The sequence below is a fragment of the Manis pentadactyla genome, chromosome 4, assembly GCF_030020395.1.
Source record: "Manis pentadactyla isolate mManPen7 chromosome 4, mManPen7.hap1, whole genome shotgun sequence".
NCBI classification, from domain to species: Eukaryota; Metazoa; Chordata; class Mammalia; order Pholidota; family Manidae; genus Manis; species Manis pentadactyla.
The window spans coordinates 135,915,944-135,934,381 of NC_080022.1; the positions used below are offsets into that span (position 1 = coordinate 135,915,944).

The following is an 18,438-nucleotide window of genomic DNA, read 5'->3' on the forward strand; positions in this document are numbered from 1 at the left end:
GCCTGAAAGCCCCCAACACTCCAGCCACAGTGCTCTTCTCTCTGCCTCTGAGGGAAAAATCCTTCTCACGGCTCATGGCCTGGCTGGCTCAGCCCCTTTGATTTGCTCTGCAGATTTCACTTACCCTTTAGTTATGCCCTGATTTCCAAGCCCCAACCTAGACTCCACATTTCTTGGTCCCCAGGCTTGTTTTGTCACGGAAAACCTGAAAAACCTGGACTGGATCGCTGATAGAAGAACCAAGCGGCACTCGGAGGTCTTGGAGTGTTGAGGTTTTATTTTACACCAGCGGTCTGAGAGGGGAGTAATCTACCAAGGTTTGAGCCCCAAACAGAGGCAAGGGTAGCAATATATGTCTTTCTGCTTCCGTATCTGCAACATTTCTATGTGCACAGCAAGTAAGCAGCAAGCAAGGGGAAAAGGGAATTGGGGGAGTGAGTACCTAGTGGAGAGAGGAATAAAGGGGAGGAGGGAACCACTAGGTTAGAAGCTCTCCAGCCCTGTGGGGGTGGGGCTGGGGGTTTTATGAGTGCTGTAGCAGGGACAGACTCCCCATCAGTCCTAGGTTAGAAGCAGAAGGGAGCCACCTGGACTAGATTGCTGACCTTGTAAATATTTCCCTATCAGTTTTAGGTCTTCTAGAAGGTCCCTCTCCACCAAGTCCCCAAGTCACCCTTGACTCCAAGGGGTGTCCCTCTCCCACACCAGTTCTTTTCCAGGCACTTGTTCTCCCATGTTTATATTGCAGTCTCTCCTGCTATTTACCCCTGCCCCCCCCCACCCCCACATACACACCCTGACCTTCAGGCTCTTAAATTCAATCTTGCTCCTCCCCCTGCCCTTCCCTCTCACACCTGAGGTTCTGGGCAGTCATGATGGCAATGCTGACCAACATGACCCCTGCCCTCATGATGTCAGAGGGTGCCACAATCTCACAGAGCATATAATACTGCAGCAACAGGGCTACCGCCACCTCAGAGTGCAGGAGAGCACACACCAGAGCAGGGCGGACCTTGGTGACAGCATAGCTCACACACACAAAGGTGACCATGGCAAGGATCCCCATTGCCCCCACACAGCTCCAACTGAGAGGAACATTGGGCAGCACGGGGGTCTGCATCATAAAGAGACCTGGCACAGAGACCATCAACCCCACCAAGTCAAACAGGAAGGCCACTGTTGGTAGGCAAGAGGGGAAGTCCAGGGAGCAACACATGGGAAACCCCAGTGACAGTGTGAGGCCACCCAGGAAAGCGAGTGTGTAGCCCATGGCAGTGTACAAGCCCATGGTTCCCTCCAGCAGTGTCCTTAGTCCAGATCCCACAATGATGATTAGTCTCAAGGTGCTGCCCAACAAGCAGCATCAGTCATAGCCGCTGAGACCCTGGCTCTCAAGGCAGAGGGCAAGGAGAGCAGAGCAGACGGAAGAAGAAACTTTGCAGATGGTGGCTGCATCACCAGCAGGTATCAACTGAACTGCACTGTAGGCACATCCCATGCTGAGGACACTGAGCAGGACATGGAGGCAGACCTGGCCCCAGACATCAGGAAGTCCCACCCCTGGGTCATGCAGTTTAAGTAGCAGATGAGCAGCTCCAGTGGGGTTAAGTGGGAAGCTTGGTAAACCATACGGAACAAGGCACCTGCAAAGCCAGTAAGGAGGCCTCCACCCAGCAGGACTACAAGCAAACCCTTGGTGGCATTAGAGGGCCGGCAGCGCTGGTTCGAGGGGAGGTAGGGCGGAGTGGAGGGTGGCGATGGCTGGGTGAAGTCCAGCAGGTTGAAGTAGGGGTGACTGCCAGCCTGTTAGGGAGAAAGGAGCTCGGGCATTAGGGCAGCCACAGCCCAGGGGATCTGGGACAGGACAAATGCCAGGTTGGGGTCTAGGACCCTGTGGGACAATAGAGGGCCAGGCTGTCTTGCCCAGGAATTCCTGGGAGCTAGAATGGGCCTGAAAAATGAATGAGGCCGTGAGCCTCTAAAGCAGGAAACAGGGAGTAAGCAGCCCTAGAGCACTGTTTCTTTTAAATTGTTCATGGGAGGAGATAAAGAGGATCCAGGGATGCTCTGTTGGTTTGAGGAAGGGGAGGTGGCTTCAGATGCTGTGTGTGTGTGATGTCACAGGTTCCAGGGACGTCTTAGTACACCATTATAAATTTCATTTGTGGATGTCTCTAGGGCAGCTTGGAAGTGTTAGGGGAGGAGGATGGGGGCAGCCAGGAGCTACAGAGAATGGGCTATGCCTCCCTGGCCCCTACACTCACCATCTTTCCTTGGACTTCCTCCTCTCCTCCTGGCTTAGGGGAACCCGGGCCCTTCAGAGTTCCAGCCCTTGTGACCTGGTTAGAGTGGGGGTGGGGTTCTTCCCTAGAACCTTCCTGAAGGGACGTGGGAGGTTCTTCGCAGGAACCTCCCTGAGGTGGGGGAGGGCCTATTTTCTCATTGTTCCCCACTCCTGGGGCTTTATGTCTGTAACTCCGTGACTCCAAAGTTCATCTGGTTCTGTTTTTTCTCTTTATAACTAGCTCTGTCATGAGACGTGTTTGGTTTTAAATTAATTTGTTTATGTGTCACCTTGTTTCAGAGGGGTTTTAGAGAAAGAATTTGAGTACTGGCTCCTCTTTCTCCTGAGCTGTCAATTTTTGAACACCAGGGAGGAGTCTCAGGGACTGTCCCTCTGGAGTTTCAGGAATGCGTCTCTTCTGTCTGTGCTTCCACCTGGTGTTTTGTTGGTGCTGTCCCAAGAGGCGCATATCAAGACCTCTGCGTTTACGCACAAGTGTATAGATGTGGCTATATCTGGCCGGTGGGGACAAAATACCAAGCTGCGTGTTCATCTGCACTGGTAGTCATTTATGTATGCCCGTTCTGGAGGGCCGGGGCCTTCCTGGCCCGCGGCCTGGCGGCGGCCTCTGTACGTTTCTAGGGAGGGTGTGTGTGTGTGTCCAGGGCTGCCCCCGTATTGCTGAGCCTGGGTCTGCCGGTCCCACTGCGCCTGATTGTGAGCCTGCCATGTTGTGTGTCGGCGGAGAGGGTGTGCGTACTCTGGGCGGAGTGCACTGATCAGTGAAGGGCGAGCGGGGGGTTGGGGGACGGGGAGTCCCTTCCCAGGGAGCGGGTGGTCGTGCGGCGTGGGGGGGGGGGGTTCTGCCGCCAGACCCGCTCCCTGCTCGGTGCCCAGCCGTCTGGCGGCCTTGCCCGGCGCCGTTCCCTCCCCGAGGTCGGTCCGGACGAGGGCCGTCGGGCGCGCTCGCCCGGAGCCGGAGCCCCAGAGCCTCGCGTCGGTGTCGGCTGCGCTGCGCCGGCCTCCTCTCGGCGGTGGCGGCGGCGGCGCTGGGGGGGTACTGTTTCCGGGGGTGGAGGTGGGGGTAGGACCGGGGCGGGGGGAGCCGATGATGTCAGCGGCGGCGGCGGCAGCGGGGCCGGGCCGGGGCCGGGCGCTGGAGGTGCCTGGGCCGGAGCCGGAGCCGGAGCCGGAGGCGGGCGAAACCCGAGCGGCCGGGGGCGGCCACGGTGATGAGCCGGGCCTGGCGGACGCGGCGCCATCGCAGTCAGGTGGGCCCCGGGGCGAACCGGGCAGGGCCAGGGTGGACTGGAGCCACCAGCTGGGCCCCGTCCCAGCTGCCCTGCGCCGCGCCCGCTCCCCTTTGGGGTTGACCTGGGGGCTCAGGGGTCGGGGGCTGAACCTGGCCCCGCCTCCCGGCGCGCACCGCGCTGGGGGGGCAACTAAGGGGGCCCTGGTAGGCGTCCGACCCGGCCACGGCAGTGGGGGCGCGATCGCCTGGGCCCGTGGAAAGGGCCGCGCTCCCACCCCATTTGAAGGGTTAATTCTGCAGCCTAGCGTCCCTCTCCCCCCGTGGGGCAGGTTGGGGGTGGGGTGGGGCGGGTGTGAGCCTGGGCCGGCGCGGTAAGCTGCTGGGAGGGCGATGGCGTAGGAGCCAGCCAGAGAGGGGGAGGGGTGGGCCGCCAAGCGCCCCAGAGTTGGGGTGTGTGGGGTGCGCCAGCGAACGGGGGCCCTGGAGCTGCCGTGCCGTCGGGGCAGGGTTGTGGCTGTGAGTCCTGGATATTGTGTGACTCCTGCTGTGTTGTGGGGCAAGGTAAACCTCTCCTGGACACTACTGTCCTCTAGTCTGGCAGCAAGGGGTCTGGGTAGGGCCCTGCGTGGGCCATGGGGACAAAAATTCAGAGGGAGGGGTGTCCAGTGCCTTGGGTCAGAATTACAAGATGTGGCCTTGTGGCTTTGGGTGACAGGTCCACATTCGAAGCAGGGCACGATACATGCGGAGTTTGTTAGATGTGCTGTTTTCTGTATGTTTTTTTACCAGCATGTGTTTTCATGCACGTATGTGCTTTGTGCTGCACATATGATCTATTTATGAACTGTTGTTTTCTGCATAGCTGGCATGGTGTATGTGCTGTGAAGGGCACCGGAGTGAGGGTGTATGTGCGCATTTGGAAGGGGCAGTTGTGTACCTTTGAGTTGGAAGGTGTCCATCTGGGTCCCATTTCTGTGGCCCTGCTTGAGGTGTGGTCCAGTCTTAGCAAGGATGGCCCACTGGATGGGTTTGTGTGTCTGTGTGATGAGCCAGTTGCATGCAGGGTGCATGTCCAGAACTCAGGTCCCATGGATCCTGTGGGAAGTGAGAAACCCCAGGGTGTGACTCAGGTGCTGATAGGGCAGCTGGCACTGGTGTGAGGGGCTCTGGGTGGAATGTGCAGGTTACGTTTATGGGACCATGGGCACCCGAGCAAAGGGAAGGTTGTGGTTTGCAACATTCTCTACGGGATTCTTTTGTGACGTTGTTTGTAGGAGCCTGTCTGTGCTGTTGGACTGGGAGGCGACCTGGTCAGAAAACACTTGTGGGGAGGGAGGTGGCGTGACAAGGGCAATGTGGGCCTCAGACGGGAGAGATCAGCCACAAGCTGTGCGTGCGTGCATGCCTGCCTTCTGTGTGTTTAAATGGCCGTTTGGGGCTGCTGTGGGGATCTGTTGTGAAGAACGCAGAGAGATAAATATGAGGCAGAGCAAGGGCAGCAGGCAGGAGGCATGGGTGTTGTCAGGGTGGCCCAGCTAGTCTTTGTGCAGGGTCTGTGTGCTTGCCCCTTACTGGCTGCCCAGCATGTCAGGGTCACCGGGAGAAGAGGCCTGGCGGCTGCAAGTAAACTGAACTTGGACAGGGTGGCTCCTTGGCCATGTTTATGTAAAGACCGGGTGTGATTCTTGTCACTGAAATGTAAAAAAGAAACACGAAGTTCTGTCTCCTCCTCCTGCTTCACCCTCTCTCTGCCCCCCTTATGGGTATCTCTGCTTTTCCGTCTCTTCTATGACGCACACCGGGCTGTCCTGCGACTGTGGAAGGGTCTGGGAACGGATTTCACTCGCTAGGCAGATTCCTCAGAACAGGTTTTCCTCACCTTTGGGGCCTGTGCCCTTCTGTAAATGTGGAGGGGTGTGGGCTGTGCTCCAAGTGTGCACTGCTCCGTGCACTGTGCCTGGCCTGGCTGGGAGGGTGGGTATGCATGGGGGGGCGGGGAGGGCACTACGGCCAGGCCTTCCTGCATGATGTGGGGGTGGGGTGGGGGTGCTGGCTGCTGGGTGAGGCCTGCACAACAGGTGCATGACAGCCTGGTGGAGGCCTAGACTAGAACTGAGGAGCTCTGGCTCTACAACTTCCTCACTGGCACTTTCCCCGAGTGAGCCTCCATTCCTCATCTGTAAAATGGGGCTAATTACCTGCCCTGCCTATCTTCTGACAGGGGTGTAAGTGAGTAGCACATGGGAAACATACCTGGAAAGTAGCTCCAGTCTGGGGGCTATCCTGTGCCAGCCACTGTGGTTCCCCTCTCCAAAGCCTTGCTAGTAACAATAGTGGTAAACACTTACTTCACACTTACAGCAGGCATTGTTCTCAGTGCTTTTACATGTGGTCACTCATTTGGTCTTCAAAATGTCCAGTGGACATCTCCCTTTTTCAGATGAGACAGTTGAGGCCCCGAGAATTAAGTAATTTAGCTCAAAGCCTCTTAGTAGTAAGAGGAAAAGCTGGATTTGAACCCAGGCAGTCAGGTTCCAGATCTTGGGCTCTTATATGCTGTCCTCTGCTGCCCTTCTGAAGCTTTCTGTGGGCCTCTGTGCATCCACTACACACACACACCTTCCCAATTTCCACATAACTTAGCACCTGCACCAATCCATTCCAGAAGACTGGTGTCTTCGACAGTGACTCACGGAGTCCCAGCATGGAGAGTGAGAACCTAATATCTGCTGCTGGGTGCTGGCCACGGGGACACAAAATGTTGATGAGCCAAGCAAAAGAGAGATTGCCCTTGTCCGTGGGTCAGAGCTGGCCATGCGGGAGGTGGCATTTAAGTTAGATCTAACCATTTTGGAGGAATTTGCAGGAGAGGTTAGGGAAAGGTTGCATTTGCAGCAGGGGCACCAGTATAGGCAAAGGCACGGAGGCGTGGAACATGTTGAGTTTGGAGAGCACACCAGGTGCTCGCAGGGAAACACAAGGCAGGTTTAGAAAGGAAGACTGCAGCTAGACCTTGAATGCCTGGCTGAGAAATGTGAGCTTTATTTTAAAGTGAACAGGGACCAGTGAAGGTTTCCAAGTCCAGGAGTGATACCACCTGAGACTTTGATGGCGACATTGACCCTTAGTAAGGTGAAAGGTAAGCCTGGAGGCAAGAGAACCCTGGAGCATGCGAGTGTTAACAAGGACCTGAGCTAGTTTGGAGGCCAGAGGCAGGTTGAAGGGAAGGCTTCCAGAGCCATCGCCAAGCTGGGCCACAGATTCAGCCAGACATGGTGACTGCTGGATTTGGGGAGCAAAGGAAAGGGCCGTGCCTTTTCCACCTCTCTTGTAATAATAATGGACCCTTATTATTTGAACCCCAAAGTACTTACCACAGGAGCCCTCACATGGTGATTTCTGTAAACCCTGGCCAGCCACAGGCCCCTTCACAGCAGGATCTGGCAGTATGACAGAGGGAAAAACTGCCTGTGGATTCACACAGGCCTGGATTTGAATTTTGACTCTGCTGCTCACAAGCCGTGTGACCTTGAGCAAGTATACCCCTCTGTGAGCCTCAGTTTCCTCAGCTTTAAAATTGGGTAGCCATTTTGAGGAAATCATTAAATGAGGCACCATATGGAAGGGAAAGAGTGAATGTCCCAGAAGTGGTGAAGTTAAATTCATCATTCCCAGCTCCTAGCCAGCTCAGTCTGGCATTGAGGATAGCTTCCTTTTTGAGGGTGGACAGACTCCAGGCAGACTATGAAGAAGGTAGGTTCGTTCATTTGTCAAAAAATTATGTACCAGAGACTGTTCTAAGCACTGGAGATAGCAGTGAACAAGCGGATGAGAATCTCTCCCTCCCTTGGAGCTTACGTTGTAAAGGTAAATGAACAATGTATTTTATGAAATGCCAAGGAGAAAAATAAAGTAGGGGAGAGGGACCAGAAGTTCAGGGAGGTAGGGGGTGGCCAGGGAGGCCTCCAGGGGAAGATGACTTTTGAATCAAGGCTTAAAGGAGGTAGGGCAGCAAGGCATGAGGCTGTCTGAGGACATTGCCAGCAGGGAACAGCAAGACGGGAGTGTGTCTGGTGGTAGCGCTCAGATCCCCTCCTCAGTCACGCCTCTAAGATCACACAGCCAGTCAAGAGTAGAAAAAACAGTAAAAACAAATAAAAACTAAAAACCACAGCCACCAAACCTACCATGAAGCCTGAGTGCTGCCTCTTTTTCTTTACTACTTCCCCCCAACCATTTCCCAGGACTGAGGTCCAAGATGATAATAAGAGCTAGCACTTTGTGAGAACTTCCTGTGTGCCAGGCACTCTGCCAGGTGCTGCCAGTTACTCACTCATTTAACATTCCCAAAACAGTCCTGCGAAGTTAGACCTCTTCATTATCTTCATCTTATAGACGAGGTAACTGAGACACAGAAAAATTACTAACTGGCTCCGGGTCAGAGAGCTAGTGTCTTTTCCACCTCCCTTGTAATGATAATGGACCCTTATAGGCCGTGGCCAGTGATGGGGCGGTTGCACTAAGAGAGCTGGATCCAAATCCTGACCTGGTTAGCAGTGAAACCAGGGGTAGATCACCGTGCCATCACATTGCTCTCTACCTGAAAGTGAGTAATACAGTGGATGTGAAGCCTCAGTTTCCTCACATGTACAATGGATTGATGACAGCCCCTGCCTCACTGTGGCCCTTTTGGGTTTTGAAATGAGATGATGCAGATAAAATGCTTAGCATTATACTTAGGTCACAATAAGTATTTCATAAATGGCGACTGTAAGTACCATGATGATGATTCTAGGTGATCTCTAAGGGCCAGGCCAGCTGTGGCCTTGGTGGTTCCAAGAAGCCCTGAGAGGCCTCATCCAATTATGTTGGCAGGCAGCACACAGCCACACCTCAGTAGGCACCAAGCCCGTATGGCTGTGCAGGGGGTGGCAGGCCTGGCCAAGGGAGTGAGTGGAGGCCTGGCATCCAAGCTTTGTTTTGCTCACCTCGGTAGAGCTGCTGCTTCCTGGATGAAGGGGCCTGTTCTCTAATTTTTTCCCCTTTAATTTTCACAAAGGTAGTAGATGGGCTAACAGGGGCCCTAATGGGTGCTCTTGAAAGAAAAACACAGCTTTTTCTATATGCTCTACTCAAACACAAACACCAGAAATGTCTACTTCTGACACCAAATGTGTGGGTTTTTCTCACACCAATTCAGTGAAACAAGGTGAGTGTCCTACAATTCAATTCAATGCTGCTACTGTATTCTGCACATAGTGTCAGATCCAACAGGTTAAGCGCTCTGTCCCACAACACTTCCCCTACTTCAGATGCCAAGCACAAGCTTGGGACTTCTGACTGACAAGCTTCAAATTGGGGTTTCCCATGACCCCCTCCTTAGATTCAGTAATTTGCTAAAATGGCTCAGAGAACTGAGGTAAACACGGTTACTGGTTTATTATATAATAAAGGATATGATGATACAGATGAACAACCAAATGAAGAGATACATAGGGTGAGGCCAGGAATGGTCCCGAGTGCAGGAGCTTCTGTCACCACTAAGTTGGGGTGTGCTGTGTGGATGTGTTTACCAACCCTGAAGCTCTCTGAACTCCAAAGTTTATGGATTTTTATGAAGGCTTCATCATGTAGGCATGATTGATCATTAACTCAATTTGAGGTCCTCTCCCCTCCCCAAAGGTTAGGGTTGGGTAGGAGGGTTTCTAAGTACGGCTTGGTCTCTTTGGAGACCAGCCACCCTCCTGAAGCCATCCAGGAGTCCACCCAGAATCACCTCATAGAACAAAAGATGTTCCCATCACCCAGAAATTCTAAGGGATTTAGGAGCTTGGTGTCAGGAACCAGGGTCAAAGACCAATTCTTAGAACAGAAGATGCTCCTAGCATCCCTATCACTTGGGAGCTTGTACGAGTTTGGGGAGCTCTGTGTCAGGAATGGGGATGAGACCAAATGTATGTATTTCTTATTATATCACAATATCACAGCTGTAAACATGTCCATCCTGATGTGTCAAGGACTTTGAAGCCACACTTCCTGAAATCAAACCCAAGCCCTACTATTAACTGGTCATATATCCTTGGGTGAGCATATATCACCTGGTATATGTGGGCATCATCTGTCAATTTAAAGTGGGAAATCTAAAAATAGGGAGCCAATGAGGTAAGTAAGGCACTGACTCTTGGGGGTCCTGGTGGCTATCACGTGAGTGGGTGGGAGGCCTTGTTTGACCCAGGACTAATGTGGGCCTGGCATTCGGGGCTGTCAGAACTTTTGAATATCACCCCTTTTTACCACCTTCCTCCTCCAGGAGAAGAGTCAGAGCAGAGTTTAGGGAAAGTAAAATGGACTGTAGAGGGAAGGCCTTTACATCGAGATAGTATGAGTAATGATGGGAAAGAGCATTTTGCGGGGTGGAGTGGTAATTGTATGAGAAAATCCTGATGAGACCACTTTGGAGGACATGTGAGACCCAGAGCATTTGGAAGGAGAGTGTTCCCAAGCTTTGTGGAAGGTGGGCGAGAGGGGCCGGGAGTTCTGCTCAGGTCAGCAGGTCTAGTTGTGTGAACTGGGTGCACTTATTACCAGCTCGTGTGACTTTGGCTAAGTTATTGTAAGGCTCTGAAATTCAGATCTTCAACTGGAAAAATGGGACCCCAAAGCCCTGGCTGTGCCCACAGGGGAAGTGGCTGTGATGTGTTCTCTGTGCAGTGACCTGTGACTACCACAGCGCACATTTTGGGTTGCCTGCTATTCCTTTTGGATCAGCCTCCCAGCAGCAAGAGGTGAGGTAGGGGTTGCGTCCCTTCCCCCACTTTTTAAACCAAAATCCAAGAGACACTAGCTCTCAGAGTAAGGAATGGGACACAAGCTTCCTCATTCCTGGTTTGGTGGCTTCCCAGTGCCTCCTGGAGACTGGAGCAAGCTGGCACGCATGTATGAATCTGTGATCTTTGGTGGTCATCTGCACCTGGGACAGAAACCCCTCTAAGATTTATGGGGCTAGTGTGCGTTGCACATGCGTGCCTCTGTGTGTGCATGTGTCCGTCAGGCTGTGTACTCTCCTAATTTGAATATTTAGCAGGTTGGTTCAATAAAAAAGCTCTAGCAAGTCCATTTTGATATGTAAATGTACCAGTATAATGAAAGACAACATGCAAATCTTTGATTTCCTTTGAGCCCTGAAGACCGGGCCAAAGGGACTTGAGAATGGTCCAGCAGGCCTCTTGGGACCTACGGAGATTGAACTACGCTGCTGTACTGTTTTGAGGTGAATTGGGCTTATGCAAATTATCTTGATCCTATACTTCTCTGGGCTGGTAGAACAAGGCTTTGCAATTATCTGTGTGACCTCCTAGGTCCCTTTGGATGCAGCTAAATAAATAACCTGACAGGCTCCTGGGAGGGTTAGGGTCTGCAGAGCAGACCAGACATCCTCTTGACCCCAAGTGCTGCACCATCCCCACCTCCTGGAGTCCTTTCTTTCCCAGTTCCCTTCCTCAGGACAGGGTTTCTGTTTCTTCACAGAAGGAAGAAGCTCCGCAGAAGGGACTTGCTGAGCCACCCCCGCTCTGCTTCATGTTGGCTGTGTTCTCAGGTGAGCTGGTGCGGGAGATCTGCAGCTCAAGAAATTGGGCCTAAGACAGTAGGCCAGCAAGGGCAGCCATTCTGTCAGGCTGGGGAGTCTTGTGAAATGGTCATCCATTGCTCTGGAGGCTTCCTCCTCCTCCCAGGGGGAGAGAGGTGTCCAAGGCTTCCTCTAGTCTGCAACTTGAGAGGTTTTCAGTCTTTGACCTTCATCATGACTGAGGTATTCCTGGCCTCTTCCAGCCCCAGATGTTTAACATACTGATATGGACACTGGCCAGACGTGGATGGCTAAGGTCACCTGACTTCTGTGAGCAGAAGTTTGTCAGCTTTCTACTAATCTCTAACCTGCCACCTCCAACACCCTCCCAGCAACTATCCCTGATCTTAGAGGGCCCTGTCCTCAGCCCAGCCTCTGAGATCCCCCCCGGCCTCTTCTCCTCTATCTAGGCTGGCACCATGCCCCCCCCAGCAGAGGTGACGGACCCGTCCCATGCCCCTGCCGTCCTGCGCCAGCTCAATGAGCAACGGCTCCGTGGCCTCTTCTGTGACGTCACCCTCATAGCTGGAGACACCAAGTTCCCTGCTCACCGCAGCGTCCTAGCTGCATCTAGTCCCTTCTTCAGAGAGGCCCTGCTTGCTTCAGCCCCACTGCCTCCCCCACCAGTTACTGGGGGCCCAGCCCCCAACCCTACCGCCACCACAGCAGCCTCCTCTTCCTCCTCCTCTTGTTCCTCCTCCTCCTCTTCCTCCTCTTCCTCCTCCTCTCCCCCTCCAGCCTCACCCCCAACTTCATCCCCACCCCGGGTCCTGGAGCTACCAGGGGTCCCGGCAGCTGCCTTCTCTGATGTCCTCAACTTCATCTATAGCGCCCGACTTGCACTACCTGGTGGCGGAGGGGACGGAGCAGCTGTGGCTGAGATTGGAGCTCTGGGGCGGCGTCTGGGCATCTCTCGCCTGCAGGGCCTGGGGGAGGGAGGTGATGCCTGGGTACCTCCTGGCCCAGTCCCCATGGCCACCTCACAGCCTGAAGAGGACAGCTTCGGGTCTGGGCCTGGGCCAGCCGGGGAGTGGGAGGGCGACAGGGCTGGGTCCCAGGCCTCTGACTCGCAGTCCCCCATGCCTCGGCGGTCCCTCCCCTGTCCCCAATGTGGGAAAAGCTTCATCCACCCCAAACGGCTACAGACCCATGAGGCGCAGTGCCAACGGGGGGCCGGCACTCGGGGGTCTGCAGGGCTGGGAGCTGGGGGCTCTGGCCCCAGTGGTCCTGCAGGAGTGGATGCCTCAGCCCTGCCCCCACAAGTGGGCTTCCGAGGTGGCCCTGAGCACGTGGTGAAGGTGGTGGGCGGCCATGTGCTGTATGTGTGTGCGGCCTGTGAGCGCTCCTACGTGACCCTGTCCAGCCTGAAGAGGCACAGCAATGTACACTCGTGGCGGAGGAAGTATCCCTGCCGCTACTGTGAGAAGGTGTTTGCTCTGGCTGAGTACCGCACCAAGCACGAGGTGTGGCACACTGGGGAGCGCAGGTGAGTAGCCTGGGGGGCTGGGGATGTGAGGGTGGAGGGGTCGAGTCAGTATTCAGGGACCACATGGACAAGGGAGGGAGTGGGCAGAGCCTGGGGCTTAGAAAGCTATCGTGAGGCTGGCCTGCTCACCCACTGGCCTCTGCTCACCTGCTCTCCATCACTTGCCCATCGCCTGCCTGCAGCCCCAGTTCCTTCTGCTGTTTATCGCACGTCCATGTCCTAGCTTGGTGCTGTGGAGAGGGCCGAAGAGGCAAGAGAAAGTTGTCCTCCCAGGAAGGGCCCATGAGGAGCACAGGCATGTTCATCAGTAGTTACAACAGCACTTCCGTGACATGTCCCTGCTCATGAGACATTCCCCATTCTGTCATTTGCACTTCAGAAAGAGGTTTTGTGAGTTAGGTAAGGTGTGTGATTATTTCCAGTTCACAGAGGCCTAGCGTCTCACAGCCGGTGTGGAGGGGCACTGAGCTAGGACTGGTGCCCCTCCTAAGGTTGGCAGGATGGGAAAAGCAGCATGAGAGTGGGCAAAGGCTGGGGGAATTAAGGTCTGAGTAGAAGGTGGTAGGGAACCTGGGAGGCTGAGGCCCTGGCTTCAGGGCCCGACTCAAGTGGCTCTGTCCCTGGCCTGTTCCCTGTGTCCTGACCTAGGTACCAGTGCATCTTCTGCTGGGAGACTTTTGTCACCTACTATAACCTGAAGACCCACCAGCGAGCCTTCCATGGCATCAGCCCAGGCCTCCTAGCAAGTGAAAAGACCCCCAATGGAGGCTACAAGCCCAAACTCAATACCCTCAAGCTGTACCGCCTGCTCCCCATGCGGGCAGCCAAGCGGCCCTACAAGACCTACAGTCAGGGAGCCCCCGAGGCCCCTCTTTCTCCAAGCCTCAACACACCGGCCCCTGCAGCAATGCCAGCCAGCCCAGCACCCGGACCCCCATCTGCCCCACAGCCTGGCCCCCCACCCTCTGTCATCACTTTTGCCCACCCAGCTCCCTCTGTCATTGTTCACGGAGGCGGTAGCAGTGGTGGAGCCGGGGGTGGGCCAGCCAGCACAGGGGGGGCCCAAGCCGCCTCAGTTATCACTTACACTGCTCCTCCAAGGCCCCCCAAAAAGCGTGAGTACCCACCCCCTCCCCCTGAGCCTGCAGCCACACCAACCAGCCCAGCCACAGCGGGCAGCCCAGCAACAGCCGCAGGGCCCGGCATGGCCACAGAAGAGGCCAAGGGCAGGACCCCACGGGCCGGAAGGACTCTGACCTACACGGCCAAGCCTGCTGGGGGCATTGGCGGGGGCGGGGGCCCCCCTGCAGGGCCTGGCCGGGGCCCCTCTCAGTTACAGGCCCCACCGCCACTGTGTCAGATCACTGTGCGAATTGGGGAGGAGGCCATCGTCAAGCGCCGCATCTCAGAAACTGACCTGCGTCCTGGGGAGCTGAGCGGAGAGGAGGTGGAGGAGAGCGAGGAGGATGAAGAGGAGGATGAGGAGGACGAGGAGGATGAGGAGGAATCAAAGGCTGGGGGCGAGGACCAGCTCTGGAGGCCATACTACTCATACAAGCCCAAGCGCAAGGCTGGAGCGGCAGGCGCGGGCAGCAGTGGGGGCAACGGGATGCCCAGAAGCCGCCGGCCACCTCGCTGGAGACAGAAGCTGGAGCGGAGGAGCTGGGAGGAGACCTCAGGGGCTGAGGGCCCCGCAGGACGTGCCCGCAGCGAGCGGAGGCACCGTTGTGGGGACTGTGCCCAGACATTCGCCACCCTGAGGAAGCTGCGCAAGCACCAGGAGGCCCACAGTGGGGGCTCCCATAGCTCCCGGGCTGGGCGTAGGCCTACCACCCGTTTCTCCTGCCCTCACTGTGCCAAGGTGTGCAAGACGGCAGCTGCCCTGAGCCGCCACGGGCAGAGGCATGCTGCCGAGCGGCCCGGGGGCACCCCCACACCTGTCATTGCCTACTCCAAGGGCAGTGCTGGCACCAGACCTGGGGATGTCAAGGAGGAGGCCCCCCAGGAGATGCAAGTCTCCTCATCCAGCGGGGAGGCAGGTGGCGGGAGCGCTGCTGCTGACGAAGCTTCTGGGACTGCCTCACTCCAGGACCCTGTAATCTCGGGGGGTGAGGAACCCCCAGTGGTGGGAGGGGGCACCTACGCATACCCACCTGTGCAGGAATTTCCACTGGCTCTGATCGGGGGCAACCGGGAACCTGGCGGGGGCAGGGGAAAACCTGGGAGTGAGGGGTCAGTGGGAGCTGGGGAGGGGGACCGGATGGAGGGGTTGGGGGCTGCCAAGGTCACCTTCTACCCTGAGCCCTACCCACTCGTCTATGGCCCCCAGCTCCTTGCTGCCTACCCTTACAACTTCAGCAACTTGGCTGCTCTCCCGGTTGCTCTTAACATGGTCCTACCTGATGAGAAGAGTGGGGGGGCCCTTCCCTTCCTACCAGGGGTCTTCAGCTACGCAGTCAATCCTCAAGCAGCACCACCTACTCCCCCAACTCCACCCCCTCCAACTCTTCCTCCAGTACCACCTAAGGGAGAAGGGGAAAGGGCAGGGGTTGAGAGAACACAGAAGGGAGATGTGGGGTGAGTTCTGGACCTCAATCCCCCCTTTCACCAGATGCCATCTTCCCTGAATCCCCCACCACTACTAGCTTCCTGGCCTCCCTGCCCCTTGGGAGCCCCTCCACACTGTTGTGCAGGGACTCAGGGGCCCCTGGAGCTCAGGGGTCAGGCTGCTTTGTGTGAGATTGTAGTTTTCCCGTCTCCTGGGAAGGGATCTTCGGTGGTTCTCCTCAGTTTTCCTCCAGGGAATGGCCTCTGTCGGGCAGGGCCAGCTCCCATCCCTTTTCCAGCCCTTGGGGCAACTGAGCAATATACGTAAATGAATCTCTACTCATGGCCCCCACCAGCTCTGAATGTCTAACCTACCCCCCTGATTTGTAAACCTAGGGGGAAACCATCACTCTCACCTAATGCTCCCCCCTCATTCTGAGGCTTCCTCTAAGCCCTTGCCCAGATGCTTCCTAGCACATTCCATTCTTTGTGGCCCAGGGCCTGGACCAGACCATTGTGAAACCTGACAACCACCCATCTGGGAGCATGGGTTTGGATTCTATTCTTCCCAAGGGTGGGTTTCTGTGTCCATTTCTTTCATGTAAAGATGCCACGCCTTCCTTGGCTTCCATGCCATTGGATCTTCCATATTCCTCCTTGTACTCCTAGACTCTGGAGATGGCCTCTCCCAATCCAGGTCAGGGAGATGTTGGAGGGAGGGCTACCTGTCTGTTCCATGGCTGAGCACTTTCCCAGCCCAGGGTGGCACCAATCTTGGCCCTATCTTGACCCCCAAATCCAGTGAGCCCCAGATTCTTCCAAGGCGAAAGAGGTGAGTAGATCACACCTCTTCCTGCCTCTACAGATGGCCTCTTCTGGGCTAAACCAGATTTGGGGCCAGTAGGGAGGAGCTCCACATGGGATGGGGAAGGAAATCTACTGTTTTCCTGATGGTTTCTCCCAGACTAGACCAAATAGCCAGAAAAATGATGGGAGTTGGATGGGTGGGTAAGCCCGAAATTTGCACATGACCTCTCAACCTTACCTGTACCCTCATCTTCCCCAGTGTTGCTTCCCTCACCAATCACTCCAGGTGGTTTTTGGGGAACCATCCTACTCCCGTGGTGGGCTTTGGGGTATTCCCACCAACTTTCTCTCCAGAATAGCACCTTAACACCCCATCTTCGTCTCAGTTCCCCACACCCAAAGATCCCAGCCTAGGTATGGGTTGCAGGGACCTTAAATAGTCCCTAATCCCTAATTTGCACTAGTTAACCCTGGTCAGGGGTCCCTATGTTTCCTTCCAGTGGGGGAGTTGAAGAAATGTTTGTTCCTAATTCTCTTTGATAACTGGGCCTCCCCATTCTGTGATTAGATAAACATTTCCCATCCCAGCCATCCTCCCCGCAAAAAAAAAAAAAAAAAAAAAAAAACAGCCCACAAAGGGAGAGCCAGTTTTGGGGAGCAAATATGACACATGGGAATTAGAGGAGTGCAGTTTAAAGAGGGGAAAAGTTGCTGTCGTCAAATGGCAAGCTTTTTTCCAGCTACTGTTTTCTAGGGCCAAGATGGCTGCCTTCTCAACAGCTGCTGAAAGGGCAAGATCATGGCTTTTGGAGGGGGGTGAGTTGGAGGGGAGGGATAGGAGCGTCCTCTGCCCCTCTCACCCTCTAGCAGAGTAAGGTGGAGATTTTTGACAGGCTCCCTGAATGTTAACCGCGGAGGAGTGTGGCTCCTTCACTCCTCCTCTGTCTCTTTGCACTTTTCTTGGTCTTGGCCACAGTCCGAGTGAAGAGTTTCCTACTGAATGTACCAAGTTCCAATTTTTAAGGGGGAAAAAATTTAAAACAGGGAAAAATGCAAAAAAAAAAAAAGTCACTAAAAAAATTCCCACAAATCTTATTTCTGGCACTTTAGAAAAACTGCAGAAAAAAGTACATAATAAAGAATGCATATATATATCTACACACAAATTATATATATATACTTATATATATACACACACACACACACACACACACACACAGCGGAACCACAGGAGAGACTGAGGAAGGCCGTGGAGGCAGGGGACAGATGCAATGACAGTCCTCCTATACCCTTAACCTGCACTCCTCTGAGGCAAAAGACACAGGAAATGGAAGGCGTTGAGGATGGGCCAGGTGGGGAATTTAAATTTCAGAACAGGTCAAAATTCTAAAACCATGGACAGTTTGGGAGAACTGCGACTGTAGACATTTATTTTTTTGAAAATATGACTTAGGAAAATAGTTTCCAGAATTTGGTGGTTCTGGGCAACAAATTAGATTGTGGCAAAATGGAGATTAAAGTGTAAGATGTATCAGAGTTGGGGGACTTGAATATTGTAAATTTCAGATGTTTGAAATTTGGGATTTTGCAATCTTGTCTTTCGGAAAGCATTAAGTCTTATTAGCAGTTTGTGTCCTCTTTCCCCATGTTCCCTGGGAAGAAGGGTGATGGTCGGGTGAGAAGGCCACTGGTTCTGTGCCACCGCACGCAAGATTTAGAATCCTACAGACTCTAGCTCTATATGTAGTGAGGACCCAGATTTAGAGAAACTGACCAATATTTATCTCCGCAACTGTGTGTGTGTCCAACTCTCTAGGCCAATAAACCAACAAGACAAACAAACTGTGCTCCGCAGTGGGATGCTAGGTGCAATTATTTGCGTGGCTATTGGGTTTGGCTGGAAAGGAACATGCTTACCTTGTTTCACAGGGATCCCTGGGAATTGTAGCCCTATTGTCCCTCTTAGGACAACAACTTCCAGCAACTGAGTAGGTGTGAGGGCTAACTGACCCTAGGTACATAACTGTAATTGCTGCACTAGGCACTAGGCTCCAGCTGACTTTGGCCTGACCTCCAAACAGAAACATTAATTCAGTCCTGCTGGGCACAAGATCTTCATGTCCCATGAAGGCCCTGCCTTAAACCGGGTGCAACCTTTTCTCCAAATTAAAAGGAAACGGGCACAAAATGTGTGATGGCCATAAAAGACATACCTTTCTCCACCCCCCAACCTCCCATTGGCTGCAACTCCTTGTACCCCCTCCTTCCCCTGTGTTTGGCCTAGTGCTATGAAGGGGTGGGGAAGTAAAATGAATGAAGCTGGTTAGGAGGGTGGGGGCTATGAGGAATTCTGGTACAAATACCCTGACCAAAGTGGGCAGTCACTAATCAGCTCCAGCAGGTTGCTGCTCACAAGGGAATCAGGCCTGGTGTTA

The 18,438-nt window shown here is 54.4% G+C and overlaps 2 protein-coding genes across 3 annotated transcripts; one reads left to right on the plus strand and one right to left on the minus strand.

Annotated features, from left to right (window-relative positions):
• Nucleotides 1-189: 189 nt before the first annotated feature.
• SLC35G6 (solute carrier family 35 member G6) lies at nt 190-4,495 on the minus strand. The gene is given in 5 exon segments (XM_057499488.1): nt 190-1,581; nt 1,584-1,803; nt 3,045-3,103; nt 3,160-3,714; nt 4,474-4,495. Coding segments are annotated over 5 exon segments (1,620 nt in total). The 3' UTR covers nt 190-817.
• On the plus strand, nt 3,388-17,850 carry ZBTB4 (zinc finger and BTB domain containing 4). 2 transcript variants are annotated; one of them, XM_036896241.2, is made up of 4 exons: nt 3,388-3,555; nt 11,064-11,133; nt 11,574-12,649; nt 13,298-17,850. In XM_036896241.2, the coding sequence occupies exons 3-4, from the start codon at nt 11,583-11,585 to the stop codon at nt 15,228-15,230; spliced, it is 3,000 nt and encodes a 999-aa protein (XP_036752136.1). In that variant the 5' UTR covers nt 3,388-3,555; nt 11,064-11,133; nt 11,574-11,582; the 3' UTR covers nt 15,231-17,850. The 2 variants fall into 2 exon arrangements, with proteins under 2 accessions (XP_036752136.1, XP_036752137.1); XM_036896242.2 differs by lacking the exon at nt 3,388-3,555 and adding an exon at nt 5,600-10,321.
• Nucleotides 17,851-18,438: the final 588 nt, after the last annotated feature.

Excerpts from the sequence above, each read along its gene's own strand:
- ZBTB4 (XM_036896241.2), top strand. The coding sequence starts at position 11,583 with ATGCCCCCCCCAGCAGAGGTGACGGACCCGTCCCATGCCCCTGCCGTC. Across the intron at positions 12,650-13,297 it reads TGGCACACTGGGGAGCGCAG|GTACCAGTGCATCTTCTGCT; the intron begins GTGAGTAGCCTG and ends GTCCTGACCTAG.